The sequence below is a fragment of the Pelecanus crispus genome, chromosome 22, assembly GCF_030463565.1.
Source record: "Pelecanus crispus isolate bPelCri1 chromosome 22, bPelCri1.pri, whole genome shotgun sequence".
Taxonomy (NCBI): Eukaryota; Metazoa; Chordata; class Aves; order Pelecaniformes; family Pelecanidae; genus Pelecanus; species Pelecanus crispus.
The window spans coordinates 3,359,531-3,382,519 of record NC_134664.1 but is presented as its reverse complement, the minus strand read 5'-3'; the positions used below and the strand labels follow the sequence as shown (position 1 = coordinate 3,382,519).

The window sequence follows — 22,989 nt, the reverse complement described above, 5'->3', positions numbered from 1 at the left end:
ACTTTCTGCTTTCTCGCTGCTACCAAACAAGCTCATTTATTCTCCTAGCTACTTGTCCGTGATTTTGGAAAGAAAAGCTCCACCCGCCTTTGAAATGAGAATTGTTTTTTTTTTTTTTTTTCCCCCCGGAATTTGCTGAGCCCTTGGTATGCCCATCATTAGCAGAGTCATTACAGCCTATTCCCGTGCGGGGAGAAAGCAGCAAAATTTGTAATTTTTTTCCTCCCAATTATCAATTAAACAGCAATCCCAAAGCACAATTAATCTTAGGGGGGGAGGTTCATTTTCCCCCCTCGGCACCTGCCCTCAGACAGTTCCAGGCCAGCTCAGCGGCTGCCTGGCCGGGCTAATGATTCCGTGCTTTGTAACGCGAGCTGCGCGCCTTGTCGCTCTCGTTCCCAGATTGACGCCAAGGTGCTGATCCGGGCGCCGCCGACCCCAGCTGCCGGGAGGAATCCATGAGCGCACGACCTCGGCTATGGACATCGTCCTGTCGGATTTTGTTCGCTCAACGGGGGCAGAGCCAGGACTGGCCAGAGACCTGCTCGAAGGTAAAGAAAAATTGGGAATAAAAGAAGGGAAGAGGCAGGCGGTGGCTGACGGGGGGGCTGGTAGGGAAAACGGGGTTGCAAGAGGGGCAGGGAGCTGCTGGGCAGACCCCTGGGGCTGTTGGTTGGCGAGCGCAATGCCAGAGAGAATAAAACCGTGCCTGGGCTGGGGAAATTCCGCCTCGGCTTCTTGTTACGCGTCCGTCGGATAATGGATTTCAAACGTTAGGAAGGAGAACGCGTCAGCCGGGAGCGCGGTTTCCCTTCCTTCGTCCACTCCGTTCGCGTGTGGCGTTCACCGCCAGCAGCAAAACTTAAGGGTTTTTTTTGTCTTTATAGCAGCGATGCCTTGAAAAAGGTTGAAGGAATAGCACTAGGTTGAAGGCTGCCTGTGTTTTGAAAGCAACGTGGGGTAATTATATAGGCAAAACCGTGCTTTTACTGGTATATCTTGTTCTGCTTGTGAAGGTGGTTTGATTACGCCGATAGAAATTGCTGTTTTGTCGGTGCCGGTGCCGGCTCCTGGCAGAGCATCCCCTCGGAGCCCCGTTTACGCCCGGTGCAGGAGGCTGCCGACCGAACAGGATCGGTGGGATTACCGTGGCGAGCGCCGAGATGCTCAGGAGCTGAACGCAAGCATCGCCTGCCTTCGCTCGGTTTGCTTGTAAACGGGCACGCCAACCCTCGAGAGCCTCGGCGTGCCGCGCCGGCAGCTTCCGTGCTCTGCGTACGCGTATTTAAAATACGTGCGTGCATTAAAAGAGCGCGTATATTTGCCCGAGAATAGAGTGTAATATTGGCTTTCTCAAGCGCTCCGTAAGATGGGGGAGTTGCTTGTTGGTGATCGCGTTGAGTCGAAGGCTGTGGGTAATTTTTTTCCACCCTGCGCTTACGGCGATGGGAAGGGTAGAGGAGAAAGGACACCGGGTCTTAATTTCGGGGCCGTAAACTTGCTCGTGAGCGTGGCCTTTGGGTTAACGTTGACAAAAGGATGGTGAGTAAATACCGGCGTGCGTTGTAATGCTGGAGGACAGCAACGTTGCATGAGGAGCAGGGCGGTTTGCACGTCGTTAACCAATCTGTAATTATAATGCAAGACCACGCTTGCTGTGTTTCTCCCTAGCATCCATGGTCTGGTATAATACAGGTCACTCCTGTTGGTGCTTGAACCCGGGACTAGCTGATGCTCCTACATCAGCTCCGGATGCTCTAGCAGCACCGAATTCAAAGCCCTGAAATTGTTGCTATAATCCGTGTCTTTAGGCAATTTGCTCCACCTACTTGCTCTAGCTCTCCTCGGCACTCGCAGCATCGATCCGTAGCTTTTTCCTCTTCCAAACTCCCATTAGCTTTGCTGCGTTCAGGGCTTCAGCCTTTAATTTTTACAGCTGAGCGTCGTCTCGGCGGAAGTCTGGCAAGTTGTGGGTTTTGTGGTGTGTTTATGTTCTGGTTTCTCGGTTTAGGTTGCTTTGTTTCATGCCCGGATTTCTAATATTATCTTTCAGAAGAAACATTTAGGCTTGCGATAGAAAAGGTTAAAGTAGATATTCCTTCAGACTCTCCATCTCCCGCTCGGCGCAGGGGTTGATGTATTTTCACGATAGTTTTAGCTCATTTTCGTGACGTGCCGCTGAGTCGCTGCTGTTTTTCCTGCAGCCTCGGTGGAGTTGACGACTCCAGGGGTGGAAATGAAATCACAGAGATTTTTCTTTTTTGGGTGGGTATTAGCAAAAGCAGTCAGATAAAATAGATGTATAAAGCGGAGTATGCAGATTTGAAGTTTGAGGGCGATGTGAGCAATTTAAGTCGTGTTTTCTGTCTGTGGTTTGAGTTTCGTGCACGTGTCAAGTGAAGTCACTGTCTGGTGGCTTCTGAACCATGGTCTTCTCTATCATTCTGCTCTCCAGCACCGCTGGAAACCCATCACCTTGAGAGCGAAGGCTTTCAGTGTACAAATGCACACAAAGCTAAAGAACTGGGGGAGAAGGGGACGTAGTAATTAGCAAAATTATTTAGGTTCTGCTCTTGGAAATCATCCCGTGTTCTGGCAGTGAGAAGTTGGGCTACAGGTCTCTCTGTGGTTGAACTTCTGGCTCGTGGTGTCCCCAGGGGACACCGGTTTTCCTGCTGGACGAGGGAACCTCCCTTTTATCGCCCAAGCACCAGCGAAACCTGCTCTGTGCAAAAGTTCCCCTGAACGCCTCTAACCGCCTCGCTCGCGTTTGCAAAAAAAGCACCGTAGCGCCGAGTCCGTCAAAGACGCCCTTTCCGAGTGCTTGCAGGTAACTGGGATGTCTCACCATACTGGGATTTACGAGTCCTTTTGGCTGCTCTCATTGCACATAGAGTTTCCAAAGTTTAGGTTTTTTCCAATTTCTGAAGCGTCTGCTGGTGAAGGTGGTTGGGAAATGCAGCTGCAGCGGGTCAGCGTTGCCAATGCATCCTCCTGTCGCTGGCAGGTTAGAGCAAATAGTGATGCCACAGCAAATTTAATTTTAATCTGATGGGTCATTCTCATTCTTTGATACTGATTCATTCTTTCGTTAAAAAAAAAAAAAGGAAAAAAAAAAATCCCCTTGACTCAAAAGGTAAAGCTTAAAATAACTTTCTGTTTGGAGTCAGGCATTAAATGCTGCAAATGACATCTCTCAAAAGAATTTAAATACTTGAGAAGTGTATTTCCTTTAGGGAATTGGACATAATGGCTTCTTTTATTGTCCATGAGCTACGCTACAAACCAATTGGTGGTTTATATCTTTCCTGTAGCTGAGTTACTATATATAAAGTTGGCTTTCTTTCTACAGTGTCTGCTAACTTGCTAATTTAAGAGCCTAGATTAACAGTGTTCATAAAAAAAAAAAAAAATCACAATTTTTCCCAAATGTAAGCCATATGGTAGATCTTTTTTTTTTTTTTTGCTATGTATTCTTGCCTTTGGAAGACGGTGGCTTCTAAAAGGTCAATTTATTGCATACGGAAAGACTTCAGCATGCTAATATATTTTATGTTCTTGCAGCTTCCATTAAAAGGAAATGGAACTGCTTTAAGGAGTCACTCAACTCCACGAAGTTCAAGCTGTTTTGCTGAATAATTTGTCTGGCCAGTAATGACAAGAGCCTGCTGAAAAGTCTTCTAGATACCACCTAGCCCGGCTGGCACCTTCCTTGCTTCTATATTTTGGGTGTCGGCTTGAAAAGAATGGGGTGGCTGTCTCTTGAACCGTGCACAGAGATTTAAAAAGTCGTATTACAGATCATCAGCTTTTAAAGTTGCGTGGTTTTGCTCAAGCGTTATCCTGCGCTGAGGTGGGGGTAAAGAGAGCTGGAGGCTGTGAACTTTGTCGCCAAAGAAGGGGCGCCTGCATCGCGATGGATTATCTTCACGGCGGCTGGAGAGTTATAAAAAAAAAAAAAAAAAGCGCTCGCTGTGACCTGGAGCAATTGGCCACCGGGTTTGTATAGATGTTGGTGGACGTGACACAGCCTGACCTTCCGTTTCCCTTTCCTAAGGGTAAAATTATGTTTATTTTGCTCCAGTCCCGTGCTCTGTGCTCAGTGTATGCTGTTATGGTGACCCTGCCCTTCTTCATTTTGCAGCCAGGAAGCTTGGCTTGGCAAACTTTTATCTCCGACTAGATGTAAAGAAGGAATTTGTTACGCTGAGGGTGGTGAGATGAGGGCATGGGTTGCCCAGAGAGGTGGTGGATGGAAACATTCAAGGACGGGGCTCTGAGCAACCTGATGTTGAAGATGTCCCTGCTCATGGCAGGAGGCTGGACTAGATGACCTTTAAAGGTCTCTTCCAGCCCAAACTCTTCTAGGATTCTGTGATTCCATGAAAAGTTGAGGTCTCCGCACCTTTGCTTAGGTTCTGCAGATGTCCAGCAGCCACGAGCAGCAGCTCCCTCTAAGCTCTGCATGTGCGTACGCACGCATGAGGTGTAAACCATCCGTGTAACCCACGGCAGTACGGCCAACGCTTTCTGGGCTCCTCAGGTTCATGGTCATCTCTCTTCCAGAAACGCAAATCCCAGGCAGGAACACAGCAACCAGCTGAGTGAGCGGTGCCACACCCTGCTGTCCCCTTGGTTCCGCTAGACAGCCTTCATGCTTCATGATGAACTGCACTAATTTTAGTTTCTAGTGTGGATGTTTTAGGAACTGACTTGATTTCTTTCTCGCGCGATGGTGACCGCTCTTGATACCTTCCCATCCAGGCAAGAACTGGGATCTGAGCGCCGCCCTGAGTGACTTTGAACAGCTAAGGCAAGTGCATGCCGGCAACCTCCCGCATTCCTTCAACGAAGGGCGCAACTATAAACCCCCCGAAAAAGAGGCAGCCCGGCCCGGGCGACCGCCGCTCCAGCGGCAGGATGATATTGTGCAAGGTCAGTGTCATCCGCTGGCTTCCAGATAGCCGAGTCACAAAAATGATCTGGATCAATTAAATCTGCCTGAAATATTTATACGCTGGAGCGATCCAGCCGCTTGCAACCAAAAACTACGAGCTGAAGGCAGCGACGTAGTAATTGCTTCTGGGAGGTTTGCTGCTTCTGCACCGTTCAGGAGGGTTTGTTTTTTTTTTTTTCATCTTCCTTTTATTCTCAGAAAAACGCCTGTCTCGAGGCATTTCCCACGCCAGCTCGACCATCGTCTCCCTGGCCCGTTCCCACGTCTCCAGCAACGGCAGCAGCGACCATCTGCTGGAGATGCCCATCTGCACCTTCCAGCTGCCCGACCTCACCGTGTACACCGAGGACTTCCGCAGCTTCATCGAGCGAGACCTCATCGAGCAGTCGATGCTGGTGGCGCTGGAGCAGGCTGGTGAGTCTTTTCTTTTTTTTTAATAGAGCGCGGCGGTGGCAGTTTTGCAGCGGTACCGACGGGAATGAGCCCGAGGCCACAGAGCAGCGAGCACGTTGCAAGGACGTGTATCTTGATAGGTGTTATTTCATCCCTTTTTATAGCGTGGTGCAAGAGTTGAGTTAAGAGTCTGCTTCGCTTTGCCTGCAGACACTGAATGTAAATAAATTGTGGATGTTGTCATCGCTCATGCAGCTGAATGGTAACGCTCAAAAAAAAGTTGGATTATCTCACCCCCTGAGCTTCCCTGTGCCCTGCACCATCCCGTCAGCCGTACTGAGAGAAGGGGGGGAAAAGAAATGCCTGCATAACACAAACAGTAGCTCATCTCCGCTGACAAATATTAGAAGCGATTACAGACATTTTAGATTGATGATGCATTTTATATGCTGCTTCAACGCAGGAAAACTCGTCTGCTGGCTTTCTGTTTGCCCGGAGAGGAACCGCCTTACGAGTGCAGATGGGTTTGTTTTCCAGCGTGCTCTTTTCCTCCCGAATAGTTGCTAGGTGATCTGTAAATAAGATTTAGCTGGTGAATGAATGGGACCTCCGTGCTGGCAGAGAAAACCTAACACGTTACCAGGACAGCTTACACGGGGTGGGGGGCAGAAGGACACCAGGCAAGATCTCGGGAGCCTTTGCACCTCTCCTTCGTTTCTGTCACCAATGCGCGCACCTAGAAAACTATTTCTTCAGAGATAACATCTATTCTTAACGTCAAATTTTAGCCCTCTCCTGCTCAAGTGTCCCTGTAACAAATATTCTCATGTTTTGGAAATGAACACTTGATCCAAGCGATCTCGTTACGGCAGCGCTGCTGTTCGGCGACGCTGTCGCGTCCAATGCAAACGAAACGTAGCCGTCTACACCGGCGCGGAGGCGGGGGGCTGCGTTGCTGCGTTTCGGCGCAAGCGCTGGCCGAGGGAGCGAGGGGCGGCTGTGCTTTTCCATCCGCGTGCCGGGGATGCTTCCTGGCGTGCTGAGAGGACGTTAGCGTTAAGTAATTGATTTTTAGAAAATGCCTTTTGAAGACTGAAGTGCATCTGCCTTGTGCATGTGGGTTTGTTATAAATGGGTGTTTATCTTTAATAAAGCGCTCTACTGCATATATAAAACATTCCAAGCTTAACTCCAAGTAGGGTTTTGAGCGTGGCGCTGTGATCTACGGTGACTCCCGTTATTAATTGAGTAAGTGCTGTCCTTATGGGATTAAGCAGATATTTTATAGCCCAATAAATGTTCAGATAACTCTTTCCCTTCTATCCGGAGATCCCTTTACACCACTGTGGGCAGAGTAAGCACGCGTTAGAGTGGCTGTGAATTGTAACGACGTTCTCTTGGAAAGCTTTTAACGCGCTCAGAGTCGTATGGAAAGGTCTTGGTGGAGCTGGAAATCTGGCCCGTGCTGCAACCTTTGCGTTCTTTGTTACAAACCCAAACGGAGTAAGCCTTGCCCTATATTTTGAAGACACAGAGTGGTTTTTCTCGTTGCACGCATGGAGGAGCAGGCGGCGGTGCCTTGCCCGAGGCTATTGAAAAAAAAAAAAATCAGGAAGAACTGAAAGAAACCCCTGGGTTTGATGGCTTTGCCTCGGCTCCGAGGTCAGGCTTTCTCCCCCCGGGTGCCAGGCACGCTTCCAAAAGTCCCCCAGCGTATTGGCAGGAAACCTCCTGCTTCGCACTTCAGACTAATACTTAATAAACCTCTGTGGGCGGGCTATTAAAAAGTGCTGAGTTAGGAGAATCAGTGTGCCGCCTTCGCTGCGGGAACGGCGTCGAAGGAACGGCAAACGGGTTCCTCGTTCTTGGGGCGTAAATGTCCCGCGTCTCGGAGCGGGCAATCAAAGAAATGGGTGCCTTGGCCATGCATCACCTGGGTTTTGAGAAGCTTTTCAGCCCGGGTTTAGCCCGTGCGTGAGCAGAGGCACGTGTGTACACGCACCCCCTCCGTCTGACGTACCTGGCATCCGACTTGCACATATTTTCGCCCGTAAGTCATCGGCCGGACTGGCTCCCTTAGCAGGAGAGACGAGCTCGCGTCCGGGTCCCACCTTGCTTCAAAAGGCAGGCGAAACGTTCGCAGAAGTCGGGTGCTGGGCTCTGCCGGCTCTCTTCCTGCCGGATCGCCGCCCGCGGCACGGGATAGCTGCTGCGATGCCTTCGGCCCCTCCGCGGTCATCCTCGGCAGCGGGAGCGGGAGGCCGAGCTCCCGGCGCGACGCGTGCTGCCCTGGGTTGCATCATTTCGGCAGGCGGAGCGATGGCAGGGTTGGTTGGAAGCCTGCGCTTCCCATTCTCCCCAAAATGTGGGAGACGGTAGCTCCTGATACGTAAATGCGCTCGAACCAGCTCTTGTTGCTGCCAGATCCCGAAACAAAACTTTTCTGCAGGTGTTGTTTTTCTCAAAGAGATAGGCTCCGGATTAGATAAGGAGACTGGAGATGAATTATCTCATTTTAGGTAGATGCAATGAGCTTGCTTCAGCGTAGATGCCACGTTTTCTAGCTGCTCTCCTTTTTTGGTCTCTCTTTTAGCCCACTTCTAGGTGTGATCCTGCTCCTTCACCTCCACCGCTGATTCAGCAGGCGGGGGGTGGAAAAAAAAAAAAACCCCGGCGGTCTGCAGTTGGCGCGCAGAGGTCGCAGTGGGCGTTCGTGTTGGATCTGTCACGTCAGCCCGAGGAGCACGAGGCCAGGTCACCCCTGGGAACGCTGCCTTCGTCACGCAGGGAGGATGGCCTTGTAATTAGGGTGCTGGATTCTCTGGTAGCCTGAGGGGAGCCATTTGGGTTTTCCATGAGTCAGTCCTGGTCTTCGGGCTGGGAGGAGCGCCGTCGCTGTTCCTTCCTATTGCCCTGACCTATTTAGGCGGTTCCTGTTAGAGAAACGACGGTGGTGTACCAAACGTGCGCCTTCGTGCGCAGGTTCCCGATCTCTGCCGGGACAAAGAGATGATCTGTAGCCAGACCAGCTGCGCCCCGCAAGAGCCGTGGGGTTGGATGCAGCGGAAGCGGCTTGGTGCCGGCGGACTTCGTCAGGCGTGCAGAGGAGCTGTCGCCCACCCCGCTGCGCGAGCGGAGGTTGCAGGAAGATCCCGCGTTCCCTTGAATCCGGTTATCTCCCTCGTAGAGCTCTCAAGGGCTTGCTCCTAATAACCACGTGCAGAGAAATATGCTGTTTTAAATACTTCTAGGGGGCCCCTTGGCCTTTCCACCGCCTTGACAGGAGCAAAACATTTGGAGAAAGGTTTGGAGAAGGCGGTTTCTTTCGAGATGACTTCTCTTGCGTAACTGGAAATCTGTACAAATTACTCCGCCTGCCTGGCCGGGGATGTGCGCGGCACGGCGTGGCCGCGCGCTGCGAACAGAAATGCCTCCCCAAGGTGTGTCCCCTCCGAATCGGACCTGGCTCGGCGAGGGGTTGCGCAACCTCCCAAGTGCTGACCAGAGGTGCCAACTCCTGACTCCCCCGCCCATTGCAAAGAGCAGCAAATTCTCCAGGAGCAACGGGAAATGGATTTTTTTTTTTTTTTTTTTTTTAAAAAAAAAAAAAAAGCGAGCAGCTCAGCACACTGCCCACAGTAGCGTTGCATTTTGGTTAGCTTTTGTGAGACGCTGTTTTGCTGCTCGGTTCGCTCCTCTGGCCCCGCGCCACTTGGCGCAGGCTTGCGACTTCGCTGTGCCAGGAGCTATATTGAGGGAAAATAGCTGGCTTTTCCGAGCGGAGCTATTGTCCTGAGGCTGTGTACTAAACACTTTTCAACTCCAACGGGTTCCTTTCCCGACGCTGAGAAAAGAAATCACCCGCCTGGCATGGCAGTTAGCTCTGCGTTTTTATGTTTTCCTGTGTTTATTGGTGTTTAAAAACAAGTTTTCTGTATTTAGCTTTTCTACAGCTGCTGTTGCTGAGGTTGTGCAAACAATTTCAAGAAATCCTGTGTTTGAGAGCCGGGGTCCCTGGCAGGGGCCGTGCTCGGGAGCAGGGAGAGGTTTGTTAGAAATGCTGGGGGAGGGCTGGTTTTCTGCAAGAGCAATTTAAATGCAACTTGCTGGAAGCCCGAACAGCATCCACCAGCCAAAAACCTGCCTGTTGCACGGGATCGGCTGCAGAAAAGCTGCCGGAAAACGTCGCGGCCAAGGAAGGCAGCGCCTGTTTTTGAGGGCGTAGCAGAGCGAGATTCAGGCTGGGTTGCGAGTTCAAAGTCCTAATTCAGCCCAGCTCCGTTTCCTTGATAAATGTTTAACCTCCAGTTGCACTGTACTTGACTGCAGTGTGTATGTTAATTTTTTCCTAGCTTCTATTTTTAGATGCTTTTGACTTGTAGTAATTCAAGTGCCTTATATTCCCAAACAGCTGCTATTTTTAAATGGCGTAAAGCACCGTCACTTTGCATTTTCATTGGGAAAGCTGCTGGGATCAGCAAAAGTGCCTGCGTATTGTCCCCAAACCAGCGAGCAGGGCAAAAATGACCGACGTGAGATGGTTTAAATAGGAGTGATTTGCTTACAAGAAGAAACGAAAAGCGGTTCTTCCGTGGAAAACTCGTTGGGCACCATCTGTGACAGGCGCTTCGGGAGGTGTTTTCAGCCTGAGGGGTTTTGGGGTTTGAAATAAGTAGGGTGGGGGGAGAAATGGATAGGAGGAGAGCGCCGGGCTGGGCTGAAGTCCTGGCTGGGCTGGCTCCCGTTTCCAGTTTTAATTCTAATTTGTATGACCGGCTCAGCCCGGCCGTTTCCCTGCAGCTCCATGAAGTTCTTGTAACTGCACTCTCCCCTTTTTGTTGCCTTATTACCATCTGGACTCCTTCCTCCAGCCACAGCACGGCTCTACAACCGCTCGTCTATTTGGGCATCACCCTGCGAGTGAAGCGGGTTCCCACCCTCGGCGGCAGTGTTTGAGGGGACGAACGCGCACAGCGGTCCCACGCTGCGTAACGGGCCCCGTTTTCACGCTCCCGAATACTCCCGCAGGTCGGCTGAACTGGTGGGCGAACGTGGATCCCAGCTGCCAGAGGCTGCTTCCCCTGGCCACCACGGGCGACGGGAACTGCCTGCTCCACGCCGCCTCCCTGGGTAAGAGCTTGGCTTAATTTACGGCGGGCGAAAAAACAAACTGAAAAAACAAACACTTCACGCCTGGTAACGTGCATCGTGCCGGTGCCACCGCCCGTCTCCGGCTGAGACTGGGGAAGCGGCTGTGCCGGGAGGAGAGCCCAGGATCATCCTTTGGGAGCGGGACCGAGCGTTTCCCATCCGTTCCCGCGGGAAACCGCGACGCTGCCGCTCACCCCGGCGGCCGCGGTAGTAGGCGTGCGAGCGGTTGCGATGCTCAGGCTCTGCGGGAGAGGGGTGGGTTGAAGCAACCAGGTTGCCAATAGCTCGGGTACTTCAGGAATTCCTCCGCCGTTTGGCGAGTTTCCCTGTATTGCTGAAGGAAATGTGAAATAACAGAGCCGCCCCTTCCCTCCTCTCCCACGTTGAAGTTTCGGGAGCCCAGATTTGACTTCCTCTTGTCAAGTGGGACCGTCGTAAATCTTCTGAGGTTTCCAGACTTTTAAATCAGCGGGGTTGTGTTTCCTCCCTATGTGAATTTCAGACCCGGCAAAGCCACAGTCTCGTTTAACCCCGTCTCGCTTTCCCATCAGACGTTGATGTAGCGTGTGATTTTTGAGAAGCAGTGTCTTGCTGCGTCTGTGAGATGCCTTGGAGTTGAAAGCTGAGGTGGCAGCATCTCCATTTAGCCGCGCGAAAACTCGCTGCAGGTGGAAAACGCAGGCTTTGAACCAGGGATTTTGTTATTTAGATTGAGAAACTTGCATTTCTCTGCCTGTTTCCCAGCTTAGGCCCTTCCCCTGGTTCGTGGCAGGTTGTAGGACCTCAGCAGATCGCTGGAGTGATGCCAGCTGCTGCTAATCCTCTGCTACTCCCTCTTTTTCTTTTTGCAGGTATGTGGGGTTTCCACGACAGAGATCTCATGCTGCGCAAATCCCTTTATACCTTGATGGATAAAGGCGTGGAAAGGGAAGCCCTGAAGCGGAGGTGGCGTTGGCAGCAAACCCAGCAGAACAAGGAGGTAGGAACCAGACCGAACGCCGTCCTCTTTGCGGAAGGGAAAGTCTTAATGAAATATCCCGTGGGTCTGGGAGGTGCTTCCTATCGTGATATAGTCTGTCTTGAATTTTGGGCACCTCGCTGGCTTGCGGTAGTTGGCTGTGCCACGATGAGATGTATCCTTCAGTCTAAACGACGGCAAAATTCTCTTTATTACAAGGTAGGAAAATTCTTTATTAGAACCGCGTGGTGCCCAATATTGATGGGAGAACAAATTGTCGCCTTCAGGCATCTAAGATCCAGCAGGATGCGACGGCCGTGCTGGGCTTTTAAGAGAAAAGCAACGCTGTGGCGATAAAGATCGATGAGCTGCGCCTCGGTCAGAGCGTAGCGCCAGCTCCTCCACCAAAAAAGGAAATTCATGAACTTGCCACATGAAAGGCTTTTCTAACGCCGTGACACAGGCGAAAGCAGGGACACGACTTTGTCAAGGTGGAAAGTTACCGGCTGTCCTCACGTGGTGGGAGGCAGCCCCTCCGCGTCGAGATGTTTTTGTGTGAACTGGGTAAACTTTGGTTTCCACCTAACGCTGAAGGATGTTGTTTACTCTCCAGCTTCCTTCTTATTTTTGGAAGGCCGCAAAGATTCCTATCTTGACAGTTTGAAAAAATACGTATTTCCCTGCTTGAAGCGGAGTAATTAATAAATAACTGGAGATTTTGCTGCTATTAAAAACATGCTTTTATGCATCTCTTTAAAGTGCCTGCTCCAGAATTAGCTGTCGGCAACATACAGCGACTTGCAGATCTTAAAGGGCTTGAAAATGCTCAGAGCGTAGGATGTGGTAGTGTCGTGCCCTGGTCGTAGCCCTCTGCACAAGCCGAAGGATCTTGGCAGTAGATGTGGGATGTAGGTGGTGCAACGCTCCAGGAATTGCAGGTACCGCTGCAGCGGTTGGCTGCAAGTCGAGGATTACGAGCTCCTCCTTTCCAAATAAGCTCTGAAAGAAGCAGCCCAGGGTGATGGATGTGGCTCTGAATTTCACAACCCGCCCTGGGTGCAATATTCTCCTCCCGTGCTTTGCTTCGCAAGCTTTAGATCAGCGATGAAAGAATCCGTGTTGACGACTTAACCGGGAGCGGAGAAACTTAATTAACGCCTTACTGCGCAAGTGGCGAGCTGAACGTGCCATCAGTTACTTCTGGTGCACGGCTTGAAGGTTTTCTTGGCAGCTTGGAGGACTTAGGATGTTGTGTTTGGATGCTGGAGCTCCGATTATGGAGCCGAGGAAAGGAGGAGGAGGCTGCTGCCCTTCCCGTTGCGTTTCTCAGCTTATGACCTTAAATACGGCAGGCTTGAGCTTAGCTTTTTGCGCAGCCCTGTGTTTTTTAAGGTATTTCTCCCCTTCCTTAGCATGAAAATGGCTTCTGATAACTTTCAGCTCTGGGGTTGCGTTGGAAGCTGTTGGAAAAGCTTTTGCGTTAAGGAGAAAAAGGTGCAATTCCCGAATCTCATACTCGATGCAGACTTTATGAAGTAGACTGGTTGTACCGAAGGCGGCGTATTCTGTAGGTAGACTGGCCTTCCCTTGCGGCGCCCGCTTGGCAGAGCGGCGTTTCGGGCTGTGGCGTCTCACGTTGCGCCGGGCGCGATTGAGGAATGGACGTTTTGCAGTCGTAGTGTAAGGAAACGCGAGCAGAACGTAGGTTCGCCGTGCGTTGAAATAGCGAAGCAACGTTTGAGTTGAGTATTTCTGGGTGATGTGGTGTCTTCCGCTGATTTTTGAAGGAAAATAAATTCTAAAGGCAAAGCTGTGTTTTAGCTAGTCCAGTTATCTGTCCCCCGTCGCTTGTCAATAGATTACGTTATCTTTAATACCATAAGGATTTAGTGTCGGAGTAAAGGTTTCCTCTCGTTCTGTGGGTTGAAATGTTTACTTCCTCCCCGCAAAAAGGCAAACTTGCGTTTCAGGCAGATTAGCTCCCCAGCTGGCTTGAGAGCACAGATTTGGAAATGTGCACTTTTTTGCATAACGTATTGATTATTTTTGCATAAATCCATAGAGAAAAGTTGTGGCTGCCTGTGTAAAACTATGCCGCGGAGATTGGAAAATATTGACTGTGAAGATTTTGGGGTTTTATTTGCTATTTTCCAGTCCGGTCTCGTTTACACCGAAGAGGAGTGGCAGAAGGAGTGGAACGAGCTGATCAAGCTGGCGTCCAGCGAGCCTCGCGTGCACTACGGCACCAACGGGGGCGGCTGCGGAGGGTACGTGGAGGGGACCGAATGCAAAAAATACTGAGTCTCGGCGTCAAACACAGCGAATAATCTTCCTGCAACGTACGGCGCGGGGTGATTCTCAAGGGCAGGTCACGGGACGAGGCTGGGGATCGCTGCTTTGGTCCAGCTGGTCGGGTTTTAAGGGGAAGGATGAAAGGTCACGAGGACCAGCGAGAGGTCCAGAAAGCATCACGGGAGACGATTTAAATGCTACGCAGCCCCTTTGGTGGGGTAAGGCGCACACTGAACGGAAAACTTATCTTTTCCCGTGTTCATCACGTTGATGACTCTGAAATGAGAGGAATAAACCAAAGCTGAGGATTTCCGCAGCACGTGCTGTGTATTTCAAGGGCGCTTTATCGCCGCAGCCATCCCAAACAAACACCGCTTTTGAGGCTCTTTAGATAAGAGACTCCCAGAAGTGCCGAGCGCGGCGTTTCCTGGGTACAGCCCTTGCCTTAGGATAGGACATTTTTGGGGATCTACCTCGAAAATCTCAAATCGGAGCCGAGATCAAACTTCCTGCTGTGAATCTGCCTCTACCTGACTGCCTGTAAAGACCCCTTCCTGTTTTTAAAAGCAATCATTAAATAGGCAAGTAGTGAAAATGAATTTTTTTTCTCATTTCCCAAAGCGTTGAAAGCTCTGAGGAGCCGGTGTACGAGAGCCTGGAGGAGTTTCACGTTTTCGTCCTCGCCCACGTGTTGAAGAGACCCATCGTGGTGGTGGCAGACACGATGCTGCGGGACTCGGGGGGAGAAGGTAGGAATTGCGCGCTCTTTTAAAGAGGTCTTTACGGATGACGCCTGCTCAGACTGTGCGTTTCCGCTCCGCTGCACATTTTCACGAGCCCTCTGCTCAGTGAGGCTGGATCTTGAATGGGAGAGCAGAGCACGGGGTGCGCTGAACTGCTGCAGTCTGATTTTTTGCTATTTCTACGAGCATCCGCGTGATGGGGGGTTTTTTTTCTACCTCTTTTGCCCCCACGTGTGCGTGTAGAGATGGGAAATTCCGTTCCCTGCATGTCGTATTTTCCACTAGCAGACCTAATTTCCCGTCAGAAAAGATTAATCAATTACCATCATTCTGCGTGCAAATTTTAAATTGTCTTGTGGAGGAGTGAAGAAAGGTTTTTTTATAGAAAGCACAGGTTCGTTTTGCAACTGTGTTCTTCCTGATGTAAAATAGATGTCTATTTTGGGTTGTGGGTTTTCTTAGTGTCCCTCGAGCTGACACATAATTGCAGGTGAAACCTTGAGTGAAGGAAACAGCTTGTTCTGGAACAGTTTCAGTATAAACAACTCTTAACTCTTTAACCTGTTATGAAAACTAACCGCCCTGATTTCTTTCCAGCCTTTGCCCCTATTCCCTTTGGAGGGATCTATCTTCCCCTGGAAGTCCCAGCCAACAAATGCCATCGTTCTCCCTTGGTACTGGCTTACGACCAAGCCCATTTTTCTGCCCTGGTATCCATGGAGCAGAAAGAGCCCACGAAAGATCAAGGTAGGTGATAAACAAGATTTATAACAGTATAGCATTGAGAGCAGCCCCGTGGAGAAGGGCTTGGGGACACCAGTGGGTGACAAAGGGGACGTGAGCCGGCAACGTGCGTTGGCAGCCCCGAAAGCTGAGCATCTCCTGGGGTCCCCAGCGCAGGAGAGGCGTGGAGCTGTCGGAGCGGGTGCAGAGGCCACGGAGATGATCCGTGGGCTGGAGCGGCTCTGCTCCGAGGGCAGGCTGGGAGAGCTGGGGTTGTGGGGAGCAGAGAAGGCTCCGGGGAGGCCTTAGTGCGGCCTTTCACAGCTCGGCAGGACGACGGGGACAGACTGTTTAGTAGGGCCGGTAGCGATACAGGCAGAGGTGGCACTTGGGGCCATGGTGTAGTGGGCATGGGGGTGTTGGGTTGATGGTTGGACTGATGATCTTAGGGCTCCTTTCCAACCTTAGTGATTCCCAGTTTTTACTTTCATTATAAATAATCCAGCCACCAAGCCAGGAAACATGAAATTATTCCTCTACCCTTGACTGGTTTAGTGGTGGCCTTGGCAGCGTGAGGTTAATGGTTGGACTGGATGATCTTAAAGGGCTTTGCCAACCTCAACGACTCGATGATTCTGTTCTATGATTCTATGATAGGACAAGGGGGAACGGTTTTAACCTGAAAGCGGGGAGATTCAGACGGGATAGAGGGGAGAAATTTGTCACGCTGCGGGTGGCGATGCCCTGGCACAGGGTGCCCAGAGGGTGCTGGGTGCCCCATCCCTGGAGACATCCAAGGTCAGGGTGGACGGGGCTCGGAGCAGCCTGATGTGGGTGAAGATGTCCCTGCCCGTGGCTGGGCAGCCTTGGAAGGTCCCTTCCCACCCAAACCCTTCCGTGATGATTCTGTGATCCCAAGCACTGGCAGCCGCTGCGCGATTTGGCGTGACACCGGTTGCCGTCAGAGCTGACGTTGTCCTTGGTGGGCGCTCGGAGCTTGGCTGCCAACGCGAAAGGTTTGTCCTTTCGGGCACTAAAAGCGGGTTTTCTGTCCCTCGTGCAGCTGTGATCCCCCTGACCGACTCCGAGCACAAGCTGCTCCCCGTGCACTTTGCCGTGGATCCCGGGAAGGAGTGGCAGTGGGGAAAAGACGACAGTGACAACGTCAAGCTGGCCAGGTTGGTTAACTGCAGACCGGAGCGGTCGCAGCTGGAGGCTTCCTCGCTCTGTCCCCAGCTGGGGATTTCTTGCGTCTGGGTGAAAGTTGTACTCGGGGTATGAACCTGTTCGGTGGGGACGGAACAGCTTTTTCTGTTTCTTCGTTCTCTTCTGATGCCCTGATCTCGGTGCGTTTTGGGTAGGATTGTGACATCTCATCGGCTTCATTCCCGCAAGGTAAAGAGGTGATTGCTCCAAATCTTTACCGCAAGGTAAAGAGGCGATCGCTCCAAATCTTTACCGCAAGGTAAAGAGGCGATTGCTCCAAATCTTTAACGCAAGGTAAAGAGGTGATTGCTCCAAATCTTTAACGCAAGGTAAAGAGGCGAGTGCTCCAACTCCTAGAGCTTCAGACTAAGCGTAGCTCAGAAACGAGAAGCAACGGAGGACCGGCTGTCGTATTCACCCAAAAAAAAAGGTGTATTTTTCCATTCCTCTGTCCCCACTCGAAGATAACAAATATCTGAGCGTGGGCCCTGGAGCCGGGAGGACGGCTTGCAGCCAGACACCCTTCCTATTTTTGACTCAGACTTTGGGCAAGCCGTCTCGTGGTTGGGTAGTGGCGAGTTTCCTGTTATTGAGCCAGAAGTCGGCAGCGGTGGGTGTAGTGGTCAGAGAGCTGGAAGCGTGACTTGCCCATCATCTGACTTTGGGTTAGGAAGCCTAGAAACCTCCAAGATCAAAAGATTAAAATTCAGCGCAGGTTTTACCGATACAGTATCTCATGTTGAGGGGTTTGGAGCCAGTAGAAAAGACTCTGTCCCTGTGTTTTTAGTGGAAAGAAATTTTTTTTTTTTTTTTTTGGCAAGTGGAAATTTTTGAGAAAACATCTTTACCCTTCTTCTGAAGTTGTTTTTGTGGAGAGGAGAATCATTCTGAAACTAGCCCTATTTAGATCTGTGACATCTGCTTTTTTGTTACTTGTCTCGTGTAAAAGTAAGATTATCTGCCGAGGTCACTTTAATCCGTAGCAAGCTTGATTTTTGATATTCAGGAATCTTTATTCATTTGGGTTTTAATTGAAAAGTTTGGAAGGCTACAAAAATGTTACCTTTTGTATCACTGCTGTCTGAATGCAATTTTACCTGTTGTGTTGAAACATGCATTTTAATATGAAGACGACAGGCAAATAACTGTAAATACGGAGGAGACAACCTCAGATATTAAAATGAAACTTGACTCTAACTTTTTTTTGTTAATCCTTGTTTTAAATTTTAGCGTGACGTTATCACTGGAAGCAAAGCTGCACTTGCTGCACAGCTACATGAATGTTAAATGGATCACGTTGCCTTGTGACATGCAGGTAAAGAGACAAGGAGTATTTTCTTTACTCTTTAATTATTTAAATGTCCTTTCTGCAGGGCAGCAGGCGTCAAGTCGTCAGCTGGCTTGCCCTCCTTCACGTGAGGTTGTGCCTCCAGAAATTGCAGCTAACGCTGCTCCGAGCAGATAAACGACTCGGGTTTTGTGCGTGCAATTTTTTTTTTTTTTCCCTAGAGCTTTCCGTGCCTGTTTTTACTCTTCGCGCAAACTCGAAGCAGAGCCCTTGTACATCCCGCAGGGCAGCCGCTCGTGTAGGTGGCTGGCAGCGAAGGCGACGCTGCTTCGCTCCAAGACAAACACGAACCCTTGGCTCACGGCCGCCAGAAGCTGCCTTGAGACACACGGTTTGACCGTAGTTTTCCTGGGACCTTTCCATGGCAGGAAAACTCCCGTCCACTTCCCAGATCTCCGTGGTGGTGCGTTGGCAGGTGGTGGTAGCTGCCTTGACAGTTTTTTTTTTCCCCCCTCCCCTTTTTAGGAGAAAACTCCCCAAACTTAAATGTGAGCTGTTTTGGTCTGTCTGAAACTGCTGAGGTGTCATCTCTGTAGCAGAGCTCGAACGGTGACATTTTGGCCGTGCCCTCCTTCGCGGGCCGCGTGCTCTCAGACGCTTCGCCGTACCCCGACCCGCCGCTCTCGGCCGTGTCGACGTACGGACCGTTGACGCAAAGGAGCGGCGGGCGCCGGGACCCCAGGGAAACGGGTGCCAGCCGTGCCCACCGCGCTTTTGGCTGACCGGAGGGGGAAGGTTTTGGCCCCCTCCTCCCCAGTAGCACCCCCTCCTCTTCCCTAGCTCTGCCCCCGAAACCTCCAGCGAGTTCAGACGTTATGGGCGCGGGACAGCTGCTGGGGACACGTCGCACTGAGCGCCTCCGAAGCTTGTCCCCGCTGTTCTCCGAGCAAGCGCCTGCTTCTGTTTCGCCTTCGGCCTGAAAATTCCTATCTGAGGAACTTACTAGACTGTGATCTATGTTTTCTCTCTCCCTAGGCGCCTTTGGCCCAGCCGGAATCCCCTACAGCCTCTGCGGGCGACGACGCTCGTTCAGCTGCGGAGTCGGGAGAGTCGGACAAGGAGTCGGTCTGCAGCAGTTCGGCAAGCAATGGTGGCAGCAGGGGTTGCAAGGACAAAGACAAACCAAAGAAAGACCGAGAAAAGGATAAGGAAAAAGATAAAAAACGGGCGGACTCGGTCGCCAACAAGCTGGGCAGCTTCGGCAAGACTTTGGGAAGTAAGCTAAAAAAGAATATGGGTGGCTTGATGCACAGCAAGAGTGTTAAGGGAGGTGTGAGCAACGGGCAGGGAGATACCTTGGAGAAGAAGAAGAAGGGATCCTTAAAGTCAAGGAAAGGCAGCAAAGAGGAATCTTCCCAAGGAGATTTGTCAGCTCCCGTGGAGAAAACCTGCCCGGGTAAAGCAGCCCCCGAAAAGCCATCGGACCCCTACAAATACAGCAACGACGTCAGGCTGAGCCTGAGCATCCTCCGGGCTGCCATGCAGGGAGAGCGCAAGTTCATCTTCGCCGGCCACCTCAAGACCAGCAACCGGCACCAGTACCAGGAGGAGATGATCCAGCGGTACCTTCTGGACGCCGAGGAGCGCTTTCTGGCCGAGCAGAAACAAAAGGAGGCGGAGAAGAAGGCGCTGGGCAGCGCTGCCCCCCCCAAGAAACCGGAGCCGGAGGCGAACACCCACAAGGGCGAGGAAGCGATGCTGAACCCCGCTTACCCCCAGCCTCCCCCTGCCTACGCCGTCCAGACCCCGGATCTGGCCGTAGGTGCTAAAATAGCAGCTTTTCCCTCTGGCTATTCAGGCGTTTTCACCTTTCCCAGACCCTCCATGGTCAACAGCGTGGAAGGGTCGCATCCCCCCAGCTACCAGGAGAGCAGGCGGCAGGTCGCCGGGGGTTCCTGCAGCAGCCTTCCTCCCTACGCCACCTTACCCAGACACTGCGCCCAGGCACGGCCGAGCCCCTGCCAAACCAGCCCTTCCCACCTGGGGAGATTTTCCCCCACGGACATGGACGTCCATCCCGCCTACCCGTCGGAGTGCGACGGCTCAGCCTGCCTCCCCCCGCACAGCAACGGCTACAGGGAATACCTCGAGCAGGACAGCGCGCAGAAAGGGACGCCGGCGGACAGAAATAAAAGCCGAGTTCTTTATAACGTTCAGCAGACCAAATGCAAGCAGCCGAACTGCAGTTTTTACGGACATCCGGAAACTGGGAATTTCTGCTCCTGCTGTTACAAGGAGGAGCTGAAACGCAAGGAGCGGGAGGCTCTGGTGCACAGGTTCTGAGCGCTCTGCCCCGGCGCTCGTCTTGGGACCCATGAAAGATGGGGAATGCAATAAGGTTTTTTTTTTCTTTTGTTTTTTCCTCTTTTTAACCACCCCCCGCCACCATCCTCTCCCTGTCTGTGGAAGGAGGGAGCGGGCATTTGGCCGGAGAGGCTGGGAAATGGGATTCGGCGGGTGTGATGGAGGCGGTGCAGGGGGGTGGCGGGAGGGAGAGGGGGCGAAAAAACCCAGCCCCCCCCTCCCGGAGCCCCTGCGGGGAGGAGGAGGAGGAGGAGGAGGAGGAGGAGGATGCTTTTAAAGAGGCTGCTTCTGGCAAGGTGTGACCAGGATTAGCGGAGGCTGTGCCCGGCTCGGAGCACAGGGTGGAAGCGGGGAGGAATTCTTCAAAACGGTTCAATAAACCAGACCAAAGCTTTCGGAGAAGGCGACCGGGGAGCAGCACCCCGCCGGGTCCTTCCCGTTGGACTCCGACGTCACGAACTGCCCGGAACGGAGCGAGAACACCCCAGCGATTTCAGTTTGAACATCACAGACCTTTGAATTGACACGTTATTGGGTTTTTTTTAACACTGTTTTTATTTTATATTTCTTTTTGCTGGTACTGAGCGAAACCTAGTCGGAATTGGACGTCATCGATGGGTTTTTTTTTTTTTCGGTTGAACTCATCCGAGCCCAGCCCCGTCGGATGTCTCCGAGCATCTCCGAGCAGCAGGTTCGGGGCTCTGCCCTTCTGAGGGGCTCAACTCTGTTTTTAAAAATGTTCTTTTTAAACTCTTCCTTGGGGCGGGAGGGAGACGGAGGGGGGTGGTGGCAGCGCTCGAGTGGTTTTGAGTTTTTTTCCCGCAGAAGTACGGTGCAAAGCCGTCGCGTTCGCCGTACGGTCGACCCAGCTTAGTAAGAATTGAGACAAGAAACGAGGTCGGTGTCTCCGCCCAGCAATAACCGTCGGCGTGGGGAAGTAGAGAGGACAAAGAGCATCCTGCAGCACCGGGAGGTAAATCCGCAGCGGGCTGCCGGGCGCCTGCAGCCGTGCGTGGACACGCACCCCCGCGATAACTCTTTCTACTTGAGCAAGCTACTTCTGTACTACCTCTGTTCTGCTGAATCGAATTAACTCGGCTCCATTTTGCTGAGCCACGTAACTGACCTTAGGCTGAGGAATTATTAAAAGATATTTTTGATAATAGGGCTAAAGAGTGAAACGTTAAGAAAAAAAAAAAAAGGAACCTGTAACTAACTTACGCACTCGATGTGGTCCCACTACGTTCCCTTCTCCCCCAGTCCCAGCCCCTGCGGCGTAGGATGAACCGTACGCTCCCCGTCACGTCTTGCAGGGTGGGTTTAACTTTTAGCACTGCAATGTTTGCACAGATTTTTGATTTTTTTTTTTTTTTTTTTTTTTTTTTTTTTTTTTTTGGTAACTACAGCTCCCAAACCGGACTCGATCCTGTATACGGCGGGGCTCAGCGTTTTACCATGTGAAAATAAAACATGAATTATACCGATAAGTCAAAGCTTTACAACATTCCCTCTTTTTTTTTTTTTTTTTTTGGTTTTTTTTGTTTTTCAGAAGGCATCAAACTATGCAATCCCTTCCCGTGCTGATCCTGCCCGCTGCCCTTCCCGGGGAGAAGGGACGAGGAAACAGGGCAGAGGAGGTGGAAGTGTACTTAACACTGGAGAATCACCTGAAGCCTTATTTTCACAAATACACTAAGGCTTGGTTCTAATGTTTTACCCGTTTAACGTCTAAAAACCCAGAGATTAAAGCTTTTTCTAGAGGCGGCGGCCGCGCAGGGTGGCTAAGCGCGCTCGTCCCGCTGCGGCTCAAGCCGTCGAAGCTGCTCGTCGCCGGGTTGCCCGCGTCGCGGCGATGCTTTGACTCCGAACTGAGTCGTTCCCTTTGGTTTTCATGGATCGCCGAGCGTAGATAAGCCTCGCCCAGCTGCGCGCCGCGGAAAGCGCTTCAATGTACGGGCGGCGCAACCGGGGGTCGGCGCCCGCTCCCGTAGGTTGGTTATTCCCGCGCGCCGTCCTCTTGTCTCGGAGCAAATGCCGGGTAGCAAATCTTGCCCGCAGACTGCCGGAATTCCCATGGATTTTAACCCAGGGGCGAGAATACGCAGCGCCGGTTAAGCGCCGCAGGCTCTCACCCCGGTTACCCTGCAGCCATCTCTTGGTTCATCCCAAATATTAAGCTGAAATGTTTAAAAAAACCGAACAAAATCTTCACTCTGCTTTATTTTCCCCGTAATCAGAGGGGCAGCTTTAGGGGAGTTCGGGGCGTATCCTGCGCCTGCTGCCGAAAGCCTTGGGAGAGGGGGATGCTCTGAGCCCCCCCACCCAAAGACCGTGGGCGGTTCCTGGTTTTTTCCGGGGAATTTCTCTCCGTTTTGGTTAACTCCATCCTGCCGCGGCGCCGAGCCGATGGGTGCTGGGGGTTGCGTTGCGGTGGGGAGCGCCTGGCGCTGATTCGGGGACCTGCTCGCTGGCAGGGGGCTCCTTGCCGGCTCCCGACGGGAACGCAGCGCTGCCGGGAAATCTTGGGTGTTAAGACAGCGGAGGGCGCGGGGAGCTTTGCTTTAATCTTGTAAAGGTGACGGAGTTGCGCGTAATATTGTCTTAAGGGAAAAAAAAAAAAATAGGGAATGCCGGGGCGTGGAGGTTCTCCATCTCTGCGTGCTCCTAGAGGAAAATCAGCTCGAATCCGGTATTGCCGGAGCTGCTGTCGCTCTTTCTCCTCCCGAGGCTGGTTTTGGCGGCGGGGAATGCAAGTTTGGCCGGGCGCTTTGCGCTCCTCTTCCCGAAGTTTGGCTGGGCCGTGGTAGCTCTGCGAGCAGCGGGCGAGCCCGGCCGGCTGCGCTGGGGAAGGGAGACGCAAACCCGCGCCGCTCCCCCGGCGCGGCGGCTGGGGAGGAGAAAGGGCGAAGCTCCC

General features: G+C 51.9%; 1 protein-coding gene across 1 annotated transcript; it reads left to right on the top strand.

The window, feature by feature from the left end:
- Window positions 1-478: 478 nt before the first annotated feature.
- OTUD7B (OTU deubiquitinase 7B) lies at window positions 479-20,126 on the top strand. The gene is made up of 11 exons (XM_075724360.1): window positions 479-551; window positions 4,765-4,935; window positions 5,156-5,371; window positions 10,379-10,480; window positions 11,353-11,480; window positions 13,614-13,726; window positions 14,373-14,500; window positions 15,092-15,241; window positions 16,281-16,395; window positions 17,654-17,738; window positions 18,747-20,126. Exons 1-11 carry the CDS (start codon window positions 479-481, stop codon window positions 20,052-20,054), a joined length of 2,589 nt encoding a protein of 862 aa, XP_075580475.1. The 3' UTR covers window positions 20,055-20,126.
- The last annotated feature ends 2,863 nt before the right edge of the window (window positions 20,127-22,989 follow it).

Bases quoted from the DNA above. Each gene is read 5' to 3' on its own strand.
- OTUD7B (XM_075724360.1), top strand. From the start codon at position 479: ATGGACATCGTCCTGTCGGATTTTGTTCGCTCAACGGGGGCAGAGCCA. The intron at 552-4,764 runs GTAAAGAAAAAT...CTTCCCATCCAG, and splicing joins GGCCAGAGACCTGCTCGAAG to GCAAGAACTGGGATCTGAGC. The intron at 5,372-10,378 runs GTGAGTCTTTTC...ATACTCCCGCAG, and splicing joins GGTGGCGCTGGAGCAGGCTG to GTCGGCTGAACTGGTGGGCG.